General features: G+C 39.4%; 1 protein-coding gene across 2 annotated transcripts; it reads left to right on the forward strand.

The window, feature by feature from the left end:
* The first annotated feature begins 242 nt into the window (after positions 1–242).
* On the forward strand, positions 243–16234 carry C1D (C1D nuclear receptor corepressor). Of its 2 annotated transcripts, none has more exons than XM_039569570.1 (5): positions 243–347; positions 10961–11107; positions 12409–12475; positions 12938–12993; positions 15804–16234. In XM_039569570.1, the coding sequence occupies exons 2-5, from the start codon at positions 10961–10963 to the stop codon at positions 15975–15977; spliced, it is 444 nt and encodes a 147-aa protein (XP_039425504.1). In that variant the 5' UTR covers positions 243–347; the 3' UTR covers positions 15978–16234. The 2 variants fall into 2 exon arrangements, with proteins under 2 accessions (XP_039425504.1, XP_039425505.1); XM_039569571.1 differs by having other exon boundaries at positions 267–347; positions 10942–11107.
* Positions 16235–20061: the final 3827 nt, after the last annotated feature.

The raw sequence follows: 20061 nt of genomic DNA on the forward strand, positions 1-20061 counted from the left end.
ATCTCTTCCTTTCTCTTCTCCCTTTCCCCCTCCCCCTTTAAGCAAAACCCACTGCCGTGTGCTTGTAGTGCGTGTCAGGGACTAACTTACACCAGCTTCTATGCCAAGTGTATGATTTCCTAATCAAATCTTCTGGTTGTTTGCGGACCCTGTTGACTGGCTCCTTTCCCACCAAGCGCGTTTACGAGATCGGAAGAATCTCTTCCCCTCAAGGCCGGTTCGCCAGGCCCCGCTTCCGCATCCCGCTCCGGCCCGCCCGTGACGTCACCGCCGGTCGCGGGCGCAGGTCCCGCCCCGTTGTCGCTGTGCCCGGGAGCCGCACGCGGGGCTCGACCGCCTGCCCGCAGGTAAGAGCGGCCACCCCCCGTGTGTACCCCGGGAGCTTCCTGTGGCTTTAGGGCTTTCCCGAGGCCTTGGGAAACGGGGAGGTGCGTTCTCGGGAGGCAGGGCCGCTGTGCACGAGTTGTGCGCGCTGCTGGTGTTGTTAGTGAGCATAATAAACGCGGTTTATGGAATCACAGCGTGGTTTGGGTTGGAAGGGATTTTAGAGATCATGTCGTTCCAGCCCCCCCCCCCCCCCCCCCATGGACAGGGACGCCTTCCACTAGGCTTAGGTTGCTTAGAGCTTCCTTAGAGGTTGCTGAGAGCTCCATCCAGCCTGGCCTTGGATGTTTAATGTATGACATGTTTACAGCTTGCTTACGTACCTGTGAAAAAGAGACCATGGGCTTTAGGCTTTTCTTGGCATTTTTTTTTTGAGGATGGATGTTCGGTAGGCAGTAAACGATTACATCCCTGCTTAAAATTAGCAAAATAGTGTTGCAGCTTGAGGAGCCTTGAGAACCTGGCAAAGTTTTTCAAAGAGAGGGTACAGTGTGCATATACAGGCCATGGATAAAACAGTTCCACAGAACCTAATAGAAAGGCAGGTGGTACTTAAAGTTATGAGTACCTTGTAATGAAACCTGTGTATCTCTCATGTTGCTGCAAAGGTAAAAATGCCCCCCTTCCTTATGCTTTGTCACAGCTTTCTGACCGCAAGCTTAGTTGCTGCCAGCAAAGTGGAATGGACTTTGACTTGCAAATTAGACTTTAAATTATGCCAGTTAAAAGGCCTCATTTTTGAGACAAACAAAAATGGAAGAACTGGATTTTAAAACCAACATTGAAAGGTGCCTGGCGTATTTCTTGGTTGTAAAAGTATAAAAGAACACTTCAAATCTAAAATACCTGGATATTGCTAATCCTGTGGCAGTATGACCCTTGCTAAAGAAATGAGAAAACACTCAACTCAAGGTTCTTCTCCAGAGTGTGAGAAACTTGAAAGCAATTGGTAGAATTGTCAGGCTTCATATCAGAAAAGCAGTGCACAAGTCAGACAAACCTTTCTGATAAGTGTCTTTCTCTTTGAAGTGGCTTAAGACCTTTAGCATTGTTTTTTCATCTGGGGTCTGCTTTTCCTCTAAATAAATAAACAGTACACTGGAATGGATTGGCCACCATAGCTCCAGGTAGATGTTTTTTCCCACATCAGTGAAATTGATGCTAAGAGCACACACATCCCACAGTTACTGCATTATATTCAACCAAAAAATGGGTAAACATTCTTCTAATAGTGTACAGCCAAATAAAAATAACAGCTAGCACAGCCAAATAAAAAACCAGCCAAAAATACATTTGAGTTGTTCAAAATGGTACAGAGAGGCACTGCATTAATTGCAAATACAGAAAATTGCATTCTGGTAAAATAGGAAGGGCTTTTTCATGTATTATGGAACTAGTGGCTAAAGGAAACGAGGTCAGCAGTTTAAAAGGATTGAAAAAACCTCTTGGCTTTAATTCTGGATATTCATGGTGCTGATACCAGTGGAGAGTGGCAGCAGGTTTTAGTAGTAAACTACATAGTTTACAGTATACAGGAGGTGCAGACTGCAGGCAGGTAATTTCCTGTTTGCTGCAAATTTGGTGAGACAGAAGTATTCAGTACTGATTTTTGTCCCCACTGTATGTAAACTGGTTTGTCCAAGGAGACAGTCTTTTGCTGTACAAGAAGTTCCTGGTAAGTTCAGTGCAAACAAAAGAATATGTTTTAAAGACCAGTTTAAAGACACACATTTAGTATCACTTTAGAGTGAACTTGGACTGAAGTGTGGCAGCATATCTGGGTGTGGGAGCTTTTATGAAAACCTCTCACGAAGAAGTGTTCTGCACATACCTGAAGAAAGCTGTTTTTATTATTGTACTTATGCTGGGTGTACTGATGGGTTGGAGCTGAACAAGAGCCCGCTTATATTGGATTTGTTCAGAAGAGGAAACCACTGCATCATCAAAGATGTGGAATTTGGGACAGTTGATTACAGAGAGTAAAAGTGTTTTATGAATTGTGCAGATGGAGTTGAAGGTTTACATCAGTGGATATAGATGAGGCTGTGGTGAATGAGGGTTGTTTAATCCAAGCTGAGATAACTGTTTTCTCATGTGATACCCACCACTGGCTGAAGTGTAAATGAGCCTATAATATTTTCTCTCCCTTTAAATTTTAATCTCCTTTTAAGACAGATGAGAATAAACTTTGCAAGTCCTTTGAAGCTCAGGTGACTCAGTGGCATCAGCAAGAGACTGATGGCTGTGAGCTGTTTTGTAGGATGGCTCTGTGCAGGCTTTTGTGGTGGCTGGAGTCTGGCTTTGAAGGCAGGGATTTCTTGGCTCTTTCCCATTTGTAATATATTATGCCATGCAAATTATGCCATGCTTAACTACCGTGGGTTGAGTTGGGGTATTTTTAAGGGGATCAAGATAAGCCTGCTGGTGTATACTTGATATTTCATTGTAGGCTTTTTTACTTTTGCAGTGGAAATCTTTCTTGCAAACAAGATTGTGAGTTGGCGTTGCAAGAGTGCTCTAATTGTACTAGATTTGCTCTCCAGCTGCCCTGAGCAGGTTTGAAAGGCATTAGGAGCAAAGCAGGCCTGTGGACACAGTGATGACTAGTGGGCAAGTAATTATTTATTATCAGCAGTAATGCGTGTCTGTCACAGATTAGAGCCTTTTTTACTCAGAACTTTGCAAACATGGATTTCTCTGGCCTAAAGAGGTTTGTGGCCAAAGAACTTAATCGTGATCGTGGGTAGCTTTAAACTTAGGATGCTGGTTGTTCTATTGCCCTACAGCCACAGCAGTGAACTACAGTGTTAGAGCAGAAGGGACACTTTGCTGCAGTTGCATATCAACTACGTTCACTGCAGGTTGTGAGTCAGAACTCAGAAGAGGGAGGACAGTGCCAGTTTTCAGGAGCTGACAGAGATGGTTTGTCATATTGATGTTGTTCATGTGTTTATTTTGAATTTGAGAGCAGTTTTATGTGTCCTGACCAGAAGGTTTTGGGTTTGTTTTGGTTTTCTCTAGTTTGTTTTTTTCTCTATGCAGTCTGTAAATATCCATGAAAAGAAGAAATAATCTGACTACCTAATCTGATTTTTGTTAGGTGAATAATCTGAAAAAATAAAAGATCTGACCCAAGTATGAAGAAAAGGCCTTTTAGTGCTTAAGGAATACATAAGAATTAACATGAAGCATGAATTGCAGTATTTAGCAGAATGCTAAATTACTTTTTGTCTTTTGTTTGCACATTACAAAATATTTTAAATACACCGTTTTTATCCTGAACTTGCAGTTTTAATTCCAGTTGAAAACCATGTGCATGATGCTAACGCTGAACATTTTTCATTTCTGTCTTTAGTGGTTTCCCATTGCCATGCTGACAGATACATGTAGCTTCCACTACTTTCACAATGTATCTTCAGCAGAATCTCTCATAGAGGTACTTATGGCCGAATTAGAGTTTGTATCTTTCAGTATGTCAGGGTTTTGCTGGGGGTGGGGAGGGGGTTGAGCAGGAAAGGAAGTTTGGTTTTGCTTTTTAAGCCAGCTGGCAGTTGCTTTCTAGCAACTCTGGATATATTAAAAGATTATCCATAAAAGCCAGCTGCAAATTGACTGCAGTTTCTCTTTTTCCTGGGTGTGCTTTTCTTAAAAGGGGTCTGTAGTTCTTCTCTTCGTTCTCCTGGAAGATAAATATAGATAATTTTGCCAGTAGTATTGTGCACAACCATCTGTATTTTGTTATTATTTAAAATACCTTAATATGGCATTTAACTTGTTTGTATCTTAGATCAATAGCCCTGTTAACACTACAGCAAACTGTTTTGATTGTCACCTGTGTAGTTGTTTTTATAGAATCTGCAGAAGATGACATATTTTCTCTTTCTCCTTTTCATATTTGTGTCTTTTCTGTGGTTCATTAATAATGTCTGATAGTTCCCTCCCTTTTTGCACTTCGTATTACATACTCTGCTTTATAGTATATTGATATGTTGACTGCAAAGAAAAGAAGGTGTTTCTTGTTTTCTAAGCAGAAGTTTTCATAAATATAGCCATCTTTCTGAATAAGTGACAATTTATTCAGAATTTTTTCAGAAATTTCAGAATATTCAGAGATTTTCCACCTGTGGAAATTCATAAACATTTTTTAAATAGACCTAAATGCAATGCATAAATTTTCTCATGAAAATGGTTTACTTTTGCAATCTGAAGTCCTTTTCTTCCTCAAATACATATTCTTATGTTTTTTCCAAAAACTACATGGCAGCTCACGGTTAAAAGGGACATTGTTTCTGGTAAGTTGGTGTTATGAAGTCATACAACATTTTTCATCACAGTTTTTTTGCCTCAGTGTCCTTAATCAAAGTAGTCCATTTCTTTTGTATTTTATGTTTATGGGTTATGAACTTTTCTTTGCATTTTCAAAATTAAAGACCTTTTAAAGTGTTACCATTGCAACACAACCACAGGTTATGTGTTGTGCATCATAGGTGTTATTTCTTGATAATGAAAATTCTGTCTAATTTCCTTTAGAATTTCTCATTGTTCACATACTTACCTAGCAAGAATTTTTCATTACTTCTCTTATCTTAATATTTCTACTATCATTAATTTTTAAAGTGAGAACTCAGTGCCAAATAAAATCTGGTTGAAAGTCAGTAAATTCAAATCAGAAAACCTGTCTAATAAACATTGTCTTCAGGGACTGACTTAAGTTTTTGCTTGTTCAAAATACAATAAGAAACACTTGAAGAACTTTGAGAAAAATTTTGTTTGTTGTTTAATAACTGAAACATAACTATTGAGGGCAGTATAGTTTTTGGGTATGTTTACAGTGTCATGGAGTTCCTCCTGTCTTTGGCTTTGTCATTCTGCAGGTGTGAGTACATAACCCATGTGTTGATTTTCGCAGAAACAATTTTGTGGAGTTTCTGTAGTACACGTTTTCTAATGTAGTTTGCCCTTGTTGTTAATGTTACCAAAATTATTTTAGGCTGTTGACTGCTGCCTTATTGTTGGCATGTGCCAACATTGTGACATATCCTGCTTGGAGATTAATTATGCTGAAACAACAGTGTAATGAAAAGAGAGAGGTCCCTACACAGCAGGAGTAGGAACTTGCTAGTTCCTGTTGAAGTGAACAGAAAACACAAGTTTAATAATTTCCTGCTCCCCAGGCAGAAGCAGCAGACTTATCAGTGAAGGTTCTGTACACAGGTTAAAGGGCATCCTTGTTCCATTGAAGTCCAAGTGTTGGAGGTTAAGATATTTTGTTTTATTTTTTTTCTTTCTCTCATGGAATTTTGTCCCATTTGTTGCTAAGAGACAATAACAACTGGTACTTACGAGAGACAAAAGAAATGGCCACAGTGAGGGAAGGGTGCAGATGGCTACTCTCTTACCTGAGAGGCTTTCTCTTGGGAAGGGCAGAGATACCTCGAGATTTTGGCTGGGGGGTGAGGTACTGGGCCTTAGCCCGGAGCTCTGTCTTGCTCTCGGGATCGGAGGAGGGACAGCTGGTCTGCGGTCACTGCCCGGAGGATTCACTGCCTCTACAGAGCTGTTGTCCTCCCACTGTTTCTCCTACCGTGGGTGAGCCTTTGCTTGTAAGAGCACCCATTGAACTGGGACCTTATCAACACCTGATCGTACTGGAAAGGACCCTCACCATCTACTCGGGTGCCTCAGGGAAAAACGTGGGATCCTGACCCCCTCGCCCTTCTGGAGGGCCCATCTCCCCGGCTGCTGCAGCAGCTGCCAGGGAGAAGCCTGGCTGCCGCTATCGAGCTCTGCTGCTTTCTGCTGCTGCCTCGGGCTTTTTCGCTACACCCTAACCCAACACCCCATGTCCGCCGACCCCTGCAGCTCTTGCTAAGGCTGCAGAATTTTCTGTTACATTTTGTTTGCCACCCCAGGAGCTGCTTGCCTCTGCCATCCCAGCCGCTGCTCTGAGGTTCCTGCCACAGCCCATTTCACCATTCACCCCATCCACCATTACCCCCGTGAGGGAGATGCGGCCGAGCTCGTGCCACAGCGCCCCCTGCAGGCGCGGGGGAATCATCGCACCCGCCCTGCCTGGCCGGGAGCCACCAGCGCCCCTGCCGGCTGTGAGCGGAACTGCACCGAAGGGGAAAGGGCCTGTGGCCGAGAGAGGCTGGTGCTGGGTTTCTGTTCTGTTTGTTGTTGCTGCTGTCGTTGTTTGGTTGGCTTGTTATACATACGCATACTAGTAGAGAACTGTTATTCCTTTTCCCATATCTTTGCCTGAAAGCCCCTTAATTTCAAAGTTATAATAATTCGGAGGGAAGGGGGGTAATATTTTTCCATTCCAAGGAAGGCTCCCACCTTCCTTGGCAGACACCTGTCTTTCAAACCAAGACACTGATGCACATTTTTCCCTTTCCGTGCTAATAGTGTCAAGTAAATACTCTGTGATATGAGGTCAGACATCATTTTTTCTGGTTTATGAGACAGCAATCATAGCAAAATGTATTTTGTACTGTACTTGTTCTTTTCCTTCTTTATTCCTATTCTTCTTCTGTTTTATTCCTTAAGTCTAGCTTGGTATACTGAAAAGAGTATCAAATATGTGACTGTTTATCCTTGCAACAGTTGTAAAACAGCTCCAGTTAATTTTGGTAACAGATACTTGCTACAGGCTTTTGTTAGTTCTTTTTTTTTATTCTTGCTGGTGCTGAATACACTGATTAAGGGAGAGAGAAAAGTTGGAATTTATCAGTATGTTCGTGCCTGCCCGTCAAATCAAGACCATAGTAATTTTAGTACTGCAGTGATGGTAAGATCTGTAGGTGATTGTTGAACTGGATTACCTCTCTCCTTGTATGTGTGTCATGGGTTAGCATAGCTCCGGAAGTGATTTTCTTGCAAAGAGGTGCTTACAGCTCCTTTATGACCTGACAAAACCTATCAACTGGCTAGTTTGAATATGGACAACTTTTTAAGCCACTTAAAAATTTTGACCTCCTCTGTGGTCCACATTTAAGAATGGACAGACCCCGGGAAAACTCTCTTGCCTCTCTTGCTTCCAGCCTTGGGACAGGTAACTGGGCTGGGCCCATTCAGCCCGGGGCCTGCTCGGCCGGGCCTGGCCAGCACACAGCCATCGTGGAGTCGTGTGGCCCTGTTCCATCCACAGCCCCCCCACAGCCCTGTTACGTGCAGGCGGCCCGGCCCGGCTCCGCACTCCCCCCTCTCCAGTGCGGCCAAGATTCAGCTGAAGCTGCCCCGCTGCCCGGCAAAGATCATGTGACCAACAGCAATAAGTGAATTCCAGCTGCGGGGCCGGGTGAGATTAACCCTTTTAGTACTGTAAGTTTCCTCCAGTGATGCCATGAAGATTTTTTGCCTTTTCTTTTATACCCCTGTTATACCTTTTTACAACTTCTGTATTCCTAGTGCTTTTTGCCTACATTCTTGGACTTGTTTGTCAAGCTAAGAGACTAAACATTTTAGAAGCTTCGTAGCTAGGGATCAGTGCGCCCCAGACCCCAAGGTCCTCTCCAGAACATATTCTGTAAACCAAGATAGAACCATCCAGGGGAAGGTTCCTTGGGGAGGGGGGGCTCACTTGAGCCTCTCATTGGGGAATCTTTGATAGATATGCTAATTAGTAAAGCCTATAATGTTATACCCAATGTTGGGGGGGGAGGAGAAGAGAGACACGGACACAGAGATAGATTCGGCAGGGTGCATCTCAATGCATATGACCTGGACGTGTACACCTAAGGATCCTTAAAATAAATACCAAGGTAAAATCCCTTTTCCCCTTCTAACCGTGTATGCCTCTTGATTTTAAGACCAGGAAAAGGCATCACCAGAACAGATGAAGCTTGCAGACATTAAGTAAAGAAAGAAGAGCTGAAACCCTGAGGGAGGAGAAAGAGGAGATGCTTAGGAACTGAAACTCTGTTGTAAAGCTATGGTGGTGATGGACTATGATATAGCAGAGTACCCATTGTAATTTCATGAAAGCATGGGGGGTGGAGCATTCGAACTGCAATTATGAGCAAAGGCACCTGTGCTGGAATAAGCAAATGCTGAAGCAGCTGTAATTTGATGAGAAGTTTGAGCAGGGAGAGATAGAATTGATGAGGACTCTTCCTCCAAATTGGAAGGAGACAGACCTCTGTTCCTAGAGATGCTCCCAGAGATAGTCCTAGAGATGAAGATGATGAGGACCCTTTTTCTCCCAGGGAAGGGGGAGGGCCTCTATTTCTAGAGATCTAGATGCTCCCAGAGATGGGTGAAGAGAACTTTTGTTTTTGAACAGGTCAACCTTAAAATGGTACCCCAGTAGCTCAAGATTGGACCCTCGAAAGCAGTTGTGGGAACAGCTGTAAGTTGGGGAAGAGGCTCTCACATATGAGCAGAGAACCAACCCGGGTGGCTGTCTTGCGATACTGAAGCCATGAGAGAACTTCTTGTGGAGATGTCTCCATAGCATGAGCAGGAGAGACTCCTCTCCCTAAGTGAACTGAAAAAGGTTATCATAGAAGTGGTAAACTGACTGAAAATCTCAAGGGTTGTCTGTTTACACTGTCAGTGGGAGAAGGGGGAAAGGTGGGGGGAGGAGAAGTGTTTGGAAGGTGTGGTCTGATTTTTTTTTCCCTTTCTTTTAGGTCTGTTAATAAACTTCTTTATATTCTTTTAAGTTTTGTGCCTGTTTTGCTTTCTCCTAATTCTTATCTCACAGAAGGTAAATAAGTAAGTAATGAGTATTTTGGACCAAAACCACTACAATGTGTAAGTGTAGGGAACAAGTATTGACAGACACCTTCTAACCAAACTTAACTGTATTAACGATTGGGAAAATCTTTTGTAGCTTTGAAGGGTTTTTAATGCTGTATTATATGACTAAAAGTTAACAACAAACATTGTTTCTGAACCCTTTTAGTCTACCTAACATGGCAGATTATAAAGCAGGTGGCTAGGAGGATAGAACGAAACACAAACAGTGTTATTGTGAGCGGCAGAAATAATTGAATCAATTTTTTGCCTTTCTGTGGGCAGCATCTTATGGATCCAGCTCAGCTTTCTTGCTTAGGTCTGCTGTAGCTGATGGAAGTAATACTTACGTGTGTGGTGTGTGGGTTACATGCTGGGGTAGGGGAGGGGACCTTTAGCATGGTTGGCATTGTGATTCTCTACTCAGTGTGAAAACCAGCTCTGACAAGGATGAGCAGTCATGCAGCTGAGTAGGATTATAATTCTTAACTATGCAAACAATAGCAGTGAAACTGGGCTTGTTAACTGGGTGATCATATTTCTGGAATCACACTGGTGCAGTTAAAACTGGAGTTGCAAACAAGCTTGAGTAGCTCCACACAGTTTTTCCTCCCAATCTTCTTCGTTTTTGACCTCCGAGAGACAATATAAATAAAAAGAAACTTCTCTCACACATGCCATGCTCTTGCCAGGGTAAGGGAAAGATCAAATCATTATCTAAAACAAACTCCAGTGATGTGACAGCTGTTTGCTGTTTGCACTGTGTGGCTTAATGTTCATAGATAAAGTGCAGTCTCTCCAGTTTCTGTTCCCTCCCTCTGTACTCAGCATCTGGAGAGTGGGATTATCACAGTGATTCTAAGAAGAAAAGTTTGCAGTGATCCAGGTGCTCCCACTGTTCTTGATCAGCTCAACAAATAGGCAGGAAAATTACATATTTCTTCTCTTCTTACCTTAAAACATTTGAAAAGTTGTTGCTAAGTAGAAGTTGTAGAAAATAACATAGCTCAAAGTAACATTAACTCTCCAAGATAATACATGATTTATGATTTGAGAGGAATTAAAGATATCGATTATAAACCAGCAGCCAGATGGCTTGGCAGTAGCCATACCATGGTACTATAAATTCTGGGAAGAAAAAAGGGGTGCTTTGGGATTTTTCACATCTTATTTCCCAATTACTGTGCACTGATGTGTTGACAAGATTGCCGGAGTATTCTGAAATCCCCAAATCAACTCAGCTTTGTTACAGGTAGAGTTGTATCGGGGATTATAATACCCCATAGGGACTTCAGAAAACTGGATACAGGGTTCACAAGAAGAATTTTTTGGACCTACTCCTAAATGAACTGACCATGACGTAGCTGGTGTTGAAGTAATGACTTCCTAGGACAGACTGAAGCCATATCCCCATTGGTTTGGTTTGTGGCTTGGTTTTTTTGGTTAGTTAGTTTTGTTTTTGTTTTTCCTGATGTCCCTCCTGCTGCTTGGTGTAGCTCTTTAATATAGTGTGATTTATAGAGCACTTCTTTTAAACATGCAAATAATTTCTTTCTATCACAGATCATGAAAGCTAAATACTGCTTTGGGACTGTTGCAAGAATAGGCACTATTTGTAATGCTCCTTCATGCCATTTTGCACAGGAGATATCCCTGGAATTTACAGGACCTTTAACTGTGTTGCTGCTGACATTACCTGCTAGGACTCTTCACATGTAGGCATTTCTTGCAATGTTTAATGAATGAATGCTAATGCTTTGTGTTGTAAATTACAGTCTTTTGACTCTGTAGGTACTTAATGAAAAGGATTATTAGTTTTGTTTCCACTTTCCAGATGGAAATGTCAGAAGATGATAATAACATGGAAGAATACCCCACTGAAATTCATGATTATCTCGCAGCATTTGAAAAGTCTCTTGGTTCTGTAGATGAGATGCTGAAGACAATGATGTCGGTTTCTAGGAGCGAGCTTTTGCAAAAGGTAAGTTATCTTCCTTTTAAAAACCTTTTTGTTATTAAAATACTTGAGAGCCTGAACTGAAATAAAAGGGTCTGTTAGGCCAACCACTGCACTGAGAAATAACAAATACGACACTTCCTACGCTTGACACCTACTGTTAAATTCTTACATTTCTAAGATACCCAGATGGTCTTACAAGCTAAACAATGAAACACATGCTCTTCCAAGCTGATAAGTGATAATCTTACCAGTGAGTCATTTAGGTTGAGGATATTCTGTCTTATTCCTGACCTTCTTTAGCATGCTTTTCCATAATAGAGAGGTCATTCATGTTTTTGACTGAGGCTGCTTCACAACAAACTGAATGGAATGGTGTACCCAGCAGGATGTGAAGGTGAACTGGCAGAAGTGAGAATTGATGTGGTTCCAGAAGTCTAGACTTGCAGAGCCTGAGCTGTCTCCTCTAGCTGTGTTAGAAGCATAAGTCTGCAAAATGTAGCTTTTTAGCAGAGCAAGGTAGTACCTGAGAATTTAATGTAAGCATTTCTGTCTTGTAACATTTAAAGCATAATGTGTAGTTTCTTTCTGTAGGGCAAGAAAAAGCCAGCACATGAGGGAGCTTCTTTATCCTGTGAGGATTTCTTACACAAATAAATTATGAAGAAAACAGTCTTGACAACACAGATCTTTTGACAGTATCCATGTTAGAACTAGTGAGCTGTACAATTATGTTATCAGAGTTTCTGGAAGTCATGTAGGACTAAAATAATAAATTGACTTTGACAGTCAAGGGAAAGAAACCCAACCCTTCATTACCTTTATTCTTCCTTTGCTTTACATCCTTAAGTATTCCAGTATGCATTGAACACACAGTCTGTCGTGTGCAGTGTTAACATTCATTGACTGTATATTGACGTTTGAGTTTCAGCAACTTTAAACTTTTTTTTTCCTTCCATTGATAGCAACAACTATTTTGAATTAAGTTTCTGTGGAAAAACAGGGGCTTATTTCTGACTATGGGAACAGTAGTCCAAGTGCTACATGCTAAGGGATTGTGCTTTTTTGGTTGTATGGGACTGGGGCATTTAACTTCAAACTGGGAGAATTACATGAGTACTCAGAGAGGAGAGAATGAATGGTTCTGTGATGGCATGGAAATAAGGCATAAACATAGTCTCAGTGAATTTGTGACGCAAAAATGTGCTCCTTCAGTATGTATTTTTTTATTAATACATTCACAGTTATAAAATATGCACATTACTACAATCTATGCATATTTTGCTTAAAAATCTTCAAATGTGGTGCTTTTTTTTTCATTCTAGTTAGATCCTCTTGAGCAAGCAAAGCTGGATTTGGTTTCAGTGTACACATTAAATTCAATGTTCTGGGGTAAGTATGTGGTAGAAGGAAAATGTAGTATTTATGATTACCATTTGAACACCTAGACAGCTGCAAACATTAAATAATCATATTTCAAAGCCAAATAATTAAAAACTTGTAATTACCCTGAGGACTCACGTTATTGCCATCCCTAGGGTAAATGACGTTGAAACTCCAAACCAAAAATCTGTATTTAGAAAAGCTAATTTTGTACATGCACGAAGATCTTTCTGGTTTCTTTGTGGCAACCTTTTCTGTCCTTTAAAGGACAGAAAGTTTAACCATTTTAGTTGTTTGGGGGTGTTTTAGCTGCAATATTTGATAATAGTAGTTTGTCAGATACTTAACAACGCAGTTAACAATTCTTATTAATGATTTTTTGTGGAAACTGGGGTTTTCCTATGTGACTGTTTGATAGGGTCCTCAGTCACAGATAGCCTTCAGTTTCAAAGAAATGTTTTTTTCTTGTAGTATACTTGGCTACCCAGGGAATCAATCCAAAGGAACATCCAGTGAAACAAGAACTGGTGAGTTGCTTATGCTGCATGCATCCTACTTGTTCAGGATGGTTAGCCCAAAGAGAATTTAAAAAATGCTTATATCTACATTTAAAATTGATACATTGCCATAATAGCATGCATATGCTACATGCTGTTATATAACTGTATGCCCTGCTGGGCTCTCTAAATTAAGAAAGTAATTTTTTTTACTTTTAAACAGTACTGTTTTAAGTAAAGTTGTAGAGTCTGCTGAAATTAGAAGAGGATGATGAATGATATCCTCTTATCTTTTCTTCTTTTCTTTTTTTTCCACCTTTGGTTGAGAATTGGATTCTGTACAGAGCAGCTTTTCACTTGTATCTGTTAAATGGAAAAATGTTACATGCCTGATAATAATTTATAACTTCCAGTATGGTATTTTTTTCTTATAAATACTTGGAATCATGTTAATCTCTGAGGCTGCCTTTTCTTACTTTTGTATGACTCTAAAAGTACAGTGTGGTTGATTTACTAGCGAAGACGGGAAAGAGCCCCCCTTTCCCTTCCAAGCCCTCCATTAATTCATTTTCTCAGCAGTAAAGAATCCAGTTCAGCAACAAAGCTAAAAGCTTTTTTGGCACCAGTTGTATGTGTATTGTCCAGTAATTCTGCATTAGTGACATATTTACGACCTATAATAAATCTTTAGTTTTGTCTTTATATTCCATTTAGATGCGTGACTACAGTATAGAAGGCCAGTTATCTTGAAAATTCTTCTGACTTAAAAAACCGAATCATTTAGCCTGAAGAGGAAACAGAAATCAAAACTTCTCACTACCCATTTTAATTCCTGAATAAATGAAAATATTAACTTGGCAATTGTAAAATAGGTAGCTTAATTGTAATCCTTATATAACCAGTGGAATGGAGGATAGGACTAAAAAATGTGGAAAGCTAGCCTGAATAACAAGAATACTTCTATTTTTAATTTTGTGAGGTTTTCAGTAGTCTAGACTGCATCATATTAAAAAATGCATCTGTTAATATTTCCTGAGCTTTCTGTCAGTTTTTTGTTCCTCCTAATATTATATATTGTCTGAGTATTGTGTTAATTTAGTGATACTAAAAAATTTTATCTCTATGCTGTGGATATTTTGTGTTGGTATTTTACTTCACAATTGCCGTTTTAACTCTGAAGAAAGAGTGAATATTTTCATAGCCTAGATTGTTACTCAGATCTCTTTTCCTTTTGCAAGTATCAAGGTTGAATGAATGCACATTCCTTCCTTCCAAAGGCACTGTAATGTTCTCATTCATGTGGAAAGGGACTTAAAATAAGACTGTTCTGTCATGATTGTTTTGTTTTTAGAATTGCTCTCCTTGTGTACATACAGGTATTCAAGCTGTATTAATAAAACACACTCAAGCTATCAGAATTCATTTCTTTTGTCACCTTGACATTTTCCATCTCCTTTTTCCCGTGTTAATACATGTAGGTTTGCCATCTGTTCTCATTAGCCATCTCAGTCACAAAAGAAATATTATGGCCGATCATGATTTCAGACCCTGTAAAGCCCTCCTTGTTAAAGCTGTGTTTTTGATGCAGAAAGAGTGGCCAACTTTTTGACAGTTGCTTATAATGATCACTGAGGAATTGAAAATCAGTTCTGTAGTGTAGGTCTTGTAACTTTTGTTCCATATTCAAAGAGGTGGCAATGGCTGTGTGAGAAATGTGTGGGTTGCATATCAAAATTTATTTTAGCAGTATCCACATGTGTTCTGTTAATCCACATTTATAATTCAAGTATCAGGTAGAGCGCTACATATATGTGTATATACATATCACTGTTGTTTATATTACAGTAACACCCAAAGGCCCTACAGTTAAAGGCCATATTAGGCTAAATATGTAGACATGAAATCTGTAAACTAAATTGTTAAATATTTTGCAGAGTTACTGTAAGTGTACTCTCTAGTCAGTGAAGAGAAGCAGGCACTTACCAGAGGGGAATTCCCATCTTAAAGCTGCTTTTAGTACCCTCTCAAAGTAATTTTCTTTTTTTGTTGCAGGAGCAGGTGAGGATGAGTAGGCGTATAAATGAGATTGTTAAGCTGGGAGGGTATACTTCTGTGGGGCTGAATCCATATCATGGTTTGGTCAAAAAAACCCCCATAAACACCAAATAACCTTGGTAGGCTAAGATATGCCAAGAAAACATCCCCTGTATGTTATTTATGGCCATACAAGGAACTTCTGATATGGCTGCAAATTCATCAGGGTGCCCTAAATAAATTTTTTGATAAGCCCCCTTGACCATTTCAGGAACTTAACCCCTAGACTTCTGGGTAGTTGCATGTGTAATGCTTGTACCATCTTTGATTTTGTGTAAGATGCTTTTTTAGCTTTGCTTGGACTTGCTGAAATTTTTTTTTTTTTGTGGACAGTAGTCAGGCTGTATAATTCATCCATAGATGTGTCAAATACCTAAATACTATTTTTTCATCTTTATGTAGGTCAAACTCCAAACTGAGTTCAGTACTTTATTTTCTAACTGTGCTTGCAAGAACAGTTCCCATCTCTCTGTAAATTAGATGCAGAGTCTGCATCTCTGTAGGACTTTGTGTTCCTGTTATGGTGGGTGTCATGCAGATGGTATGGTAGGTACCTGTGATGGAAAATATGCTAAAGGGAAGTCTCAAGTTTGCAAAGGGCCTGGTGTATTTATTTAAGTAATGCTATTCCAGGTATTACAGTTCTAGAAGTGTACAGTGTGGAGAACTTCTACTCATTGATTCATTTTAGCAGTAATTTTGGGAGAATGGTTTGAAATACTTTTCCTTTTTTTTTTTCTCCCTAGGAGAGAATAAGAACATACATGAACAAGGTCAAAGAAATAACAGACAAGAAAAAGGCATCCAAACTTGATAAAGGAGCTGCTTCTAGATTTGTAAAAAATGCACTCTGGGAACCAAACGCAGAAAACGAACATACTTCCAAAACTCCTAAAGGGAAAAAGAGGCAGAAGGACTAAATCTTGGTTTCCCCTCATATAAATTGCAGACACCTAGAACTTACTTGGAAATGTTTTGTATACTGCATGCATCTCACAGAAGTGCTGTATAACAGATTTTACAGGATTGTATTTTGTCCAGAACGCTTGTCACTGAGGTGATCACATTTAATGTGTATCTAAAAGTGCCATTTGATGCACATTTGACATTTCATTACTCAAATGATAATGACGTGACATATACTTGCTGGTAATAAATACTAGTAATGTTTTGTTTATAATGCCTATGAATTCAAATTTTTAAAGTATTTTTTTATATGTCCTCAATCTCCTTAATATTAAAAAGTTTCAAACAGTGCTATCCAGTCTGTGGTGTTTATGAAAGAGCATTGTGTGAAATGCCTTATTTGTAGAGTTTTGTAGGGTTTATTCACTGTGTTAAACTCTTTTCAGCCTTTCAACTTGAATATGTGTAATATTCCCTTACTTCTGTTGTCTCTGAGAAACCAGACCTTCAAGGGCCACAAGCAAACACCCTGGATTCCACTCTAAGCTCCTCTGTCTAGTCAATGGAAAGGTTAGATATCCCCTAGGGGCAGTTTGTAGGGTCCAAAAAAAAAGGAGCAGGCTGGGGATGGCTATTAAGAAACAGCATGTGCAGGAACTTGATGGAATTTTGGCTGCAGTGCTCATCCCTTCGTGCTGATGCTTAGAGAAATGTGCTCTGACGTGGTAAGAGTGTGGCCATCTATTGGTGTTTCTCAACTCTTCATTTGAGAAAGCATCCTCTGATGCAATAAAAACTACTGCTCCATCTTGCAAATACTGTATTTTTCCTCAAAATGTGAAGCTTAGTCATTTAGGAAAGGATGTGTATTAGGTGGGTTCAGTTTTCAATATGCTGCAATGCAAAGCTCAATTATCTGCCCAAAAGCTATTTAACAATTAGCAAGGAATTAACAATTATGAAGGAAAAACAGATTATTTAGCTCACAAAAATGCAGTTTGGGTAGTAGTCCATACAGGTGTTTGGGAAATCTTAGAGGAAAGACTAAATGATAGGAACAAAGGAATCCAGTATAGCTCTAGTACTGCACGCTGAATGATGTTCAGTGGATGGTTACTGTCCTAGGCATATTGCAGCAGGCAATGCAGAGTGTGACTAAATTGAATTATGTACTAAAATGAAGGTTTTCCATTATTATATAGAAATACGTATTTGAAAGTAAAAATTCAATGCATTGACAAGTTTATTAAACTCATTACATGTTTAGAAACATTTTTAGTGACTGGTGTGAATTTACATGTTTTTGTTTACAGTAAAATCTTCAAGTAAATAGCAATGCCCTCAATCCAACTAACGAGAACTATTTAGATGTGGATACCTAACCTTGCTGCCTCAAATCCACAGGACTGCTTATGTGAGTGTACATGGCCAAGGCCCATAAAAAGCTAAAATGACAGTGCTTTATTTCTTCAGGTTAATGTCATGGTTGTATCAAATGAAGGAGCTGTTGGACTTGGGAGGGGTTTTTTTGTTTAATTAAGGTAAAAAATTCAGAAGACCCAAAGTGTGTTCTTGACCAGAAGTAACACATTTGTGTAAAGTGGTTCTTCTAAATAGGTTTGGATGGTGTTTGTTCAGAAGTCTGTGTGCCCTGTCTCATACCCCTTTCAGCCTGATACTGCAGATGGCAGTATTAGACTGTTATAAATAGACTTCTGGACTTGGTGTGAATGTTGAGGTCTGCATGCACAAAACACGAGGTTCAAAATGTTAATCTCAAACCCAGTGATCTAAAGAAAAGAAAAAAGGTCAGGTGTTCTTTAGACTAGTGGGGAAGACAAGTTGGATAGAAGTGGTCTAGAAGCAGCACAAACCAGAGCACTTTAATATAGAAATTTTCTGGGAGATAACATCTGCTCTGAGAGGCATTGTCTTGAGGAAATAAGTAGCTCAGCTTGTACTTATGCACAGTGCTGTTAATTAAAAGGGGATTGGAGGACATTTCCATTACATGATTTTCCTCTTAAGCTTCAATTATAGGTTTTGTTTTAAAAGGATAATTTCTGAAAAGGATCATAATTCATTGTCCGGTAAAGTACACAGGTTTCATTGGTAAATGTTTAAACAAGAGTAATGCAAAGCTATTAGCTAAGACTTACTGAGGTAGAAGTCCTTCTGGCATAATTAATTATATGCAGGTATTTGACATTTGTAATAGAGCAGTTTAAATAGATATAGCATATGCAATTTTGTGAACTTTTTTTTTTAAGGCTTGCATCATTCAGTATGACTGTTAATAATGTGGATTGTGGCTTTGCTTTTCTGACACAACACAACCCAGACAAATACCCCACAAACTAAGAATCCTCACCATGTGCTTGTTACTCACTAACAGCCCTAATAGAAAGAAGTTTGAAATAATGATTATGAATGCTAAGTGGTTTTTACATCATAGAAGTGATTATTTTGTTAAAGATTTTGTTTTGATTCAGGCAGTTAATGAGTTCTTGGAACTTCTCTTGCTTTCCACTCTTTGCACCAAGGAAGCGGTGAGATTGGTGAGAGCATGTGAAATTAACAGCTGGGGCTAGAATTTGGTATGAGGTTGCATGGGGAATTTTCCGAGTTCAAAAAAATGTATTTCAGAAGAGAAATGAAAACTCAGCTCAGGATGTTAAATGCCACTCGTGTTAGTGGCAAATAACTACATAAAAATAGCAATTTGGCATTAACTGTCCTAGCCATATAAGGAGATTTTTACTGTAACAAAATTACTATCTTTGATGTAAGAAACTAGGTATTCTTTGAGCTGTGTGAAGCTTCCACAGATCTACTCCCAGAAAACATTTCTCTGACAGAGAGTTTACTGTGACTGTAAACAAAGGGGGAATTTTACTAGGGCTTAAATTCCCAGCCTTAAAAATGCTAGCCATATGACTTGGGAAGTCAACACATCAATGGTGCATTTCTACTCCTTCAGTATTTTTATTACTGGAGAACTGCATTCCTAAGAGTTTTTATTTTTTTTTTATTAAGTCATCCTATTTTTCCTGGCCTTGAAAATCAGTGCTAGCATAGAGCTTTGTCAAAAACTGTCGGTGTTGCAGTTTTATTGAAAATATCCTCCAGCATATTTATCTGGAATAATAAAAGCTAAACAAACAAAATTCTCTTAGGATTAAGAGTTTTATTGGGTTTAAGAGGGCAGACGGATAGTTTTTAACTGTGGGTCTGGGACCATTACAAATGTAAAGGAAAATCCTAGTTTTCATAGTAAATGACATACATTACCCAGGAAGTGATGGTGACCTGTTTCTGCAGCTCTAGAAGGAGAGACCTTGGTTACCTACATGAAGACTTGTATCAGCTGTCAGCCACGGAAGGCTTTTGGGAGCCATGAACAGCAAACTCCAATCTCTAACTGGAAACACGGGTGGAGTTACATTGGTGGAAGTGGCATCTGTGGCATAGGGTTTCCAACTTAAAAGTGCCAAAATAATGGAAAGTGGTTGCATCCCAAATGTATACAGGTTGTTAGTTTCTCGTAAACTGAGATGTAATGATGTCAAAACAGGGCATTATTAGTTTATGTCATTATTTATGTTTCTTAGACATTCACTTGCCAGTGATCAAAAAAAAAAAGTGTTAGGTTACATCAGTTACAGAAAGTAAATACAGTTTGTCATTTTAGAGTCACACATGATACACATAAGTTAAAAAAATGCATTTAAGTTCTGCAGTGGGACAGTGGAATTTTCTCTTTCCTAATCTACTTTGAGTAGTATTTCTTGCACAAAGTTTCAGAAAGTCCACATGAATGCTTTTGTTTTGCAGAGCACTATTAGAATCTTAGCATTAGTGGTAGTTTGGTTGTTTTTCTTCAATTTCTGCTTTTCAGTGGGATACACTTGTGATATTTTATTGATAAAACCAAAAGTTTATATTTTTGCTGATTTTTAACCTTCCCTGTAGGAGAAGATTACAGATCTATGGAATATTTAGTGCTGGTGATCTAAGAAGCAGACCTTGAACTGCTCAGTTTTCATCAGCTGTACCAAAGGGGAAAGAGCAAAAGCTTGTTTTTACTACTAAGCTCAG

Source organism: Corvus cornix, chromosome 3, assembly GCF_000738735.6.
Source record: "Corvus cornix cornix isolate S_Up_H32 chromosome 3, ASM73873v5, whole genome shotgun sequence".
Classification (NCBI taxonomy): Eukaryota; Metazoa; Chordata; class Aves; order Passeriformes; family Corvidae; genus Corvus; species Corvus cornix.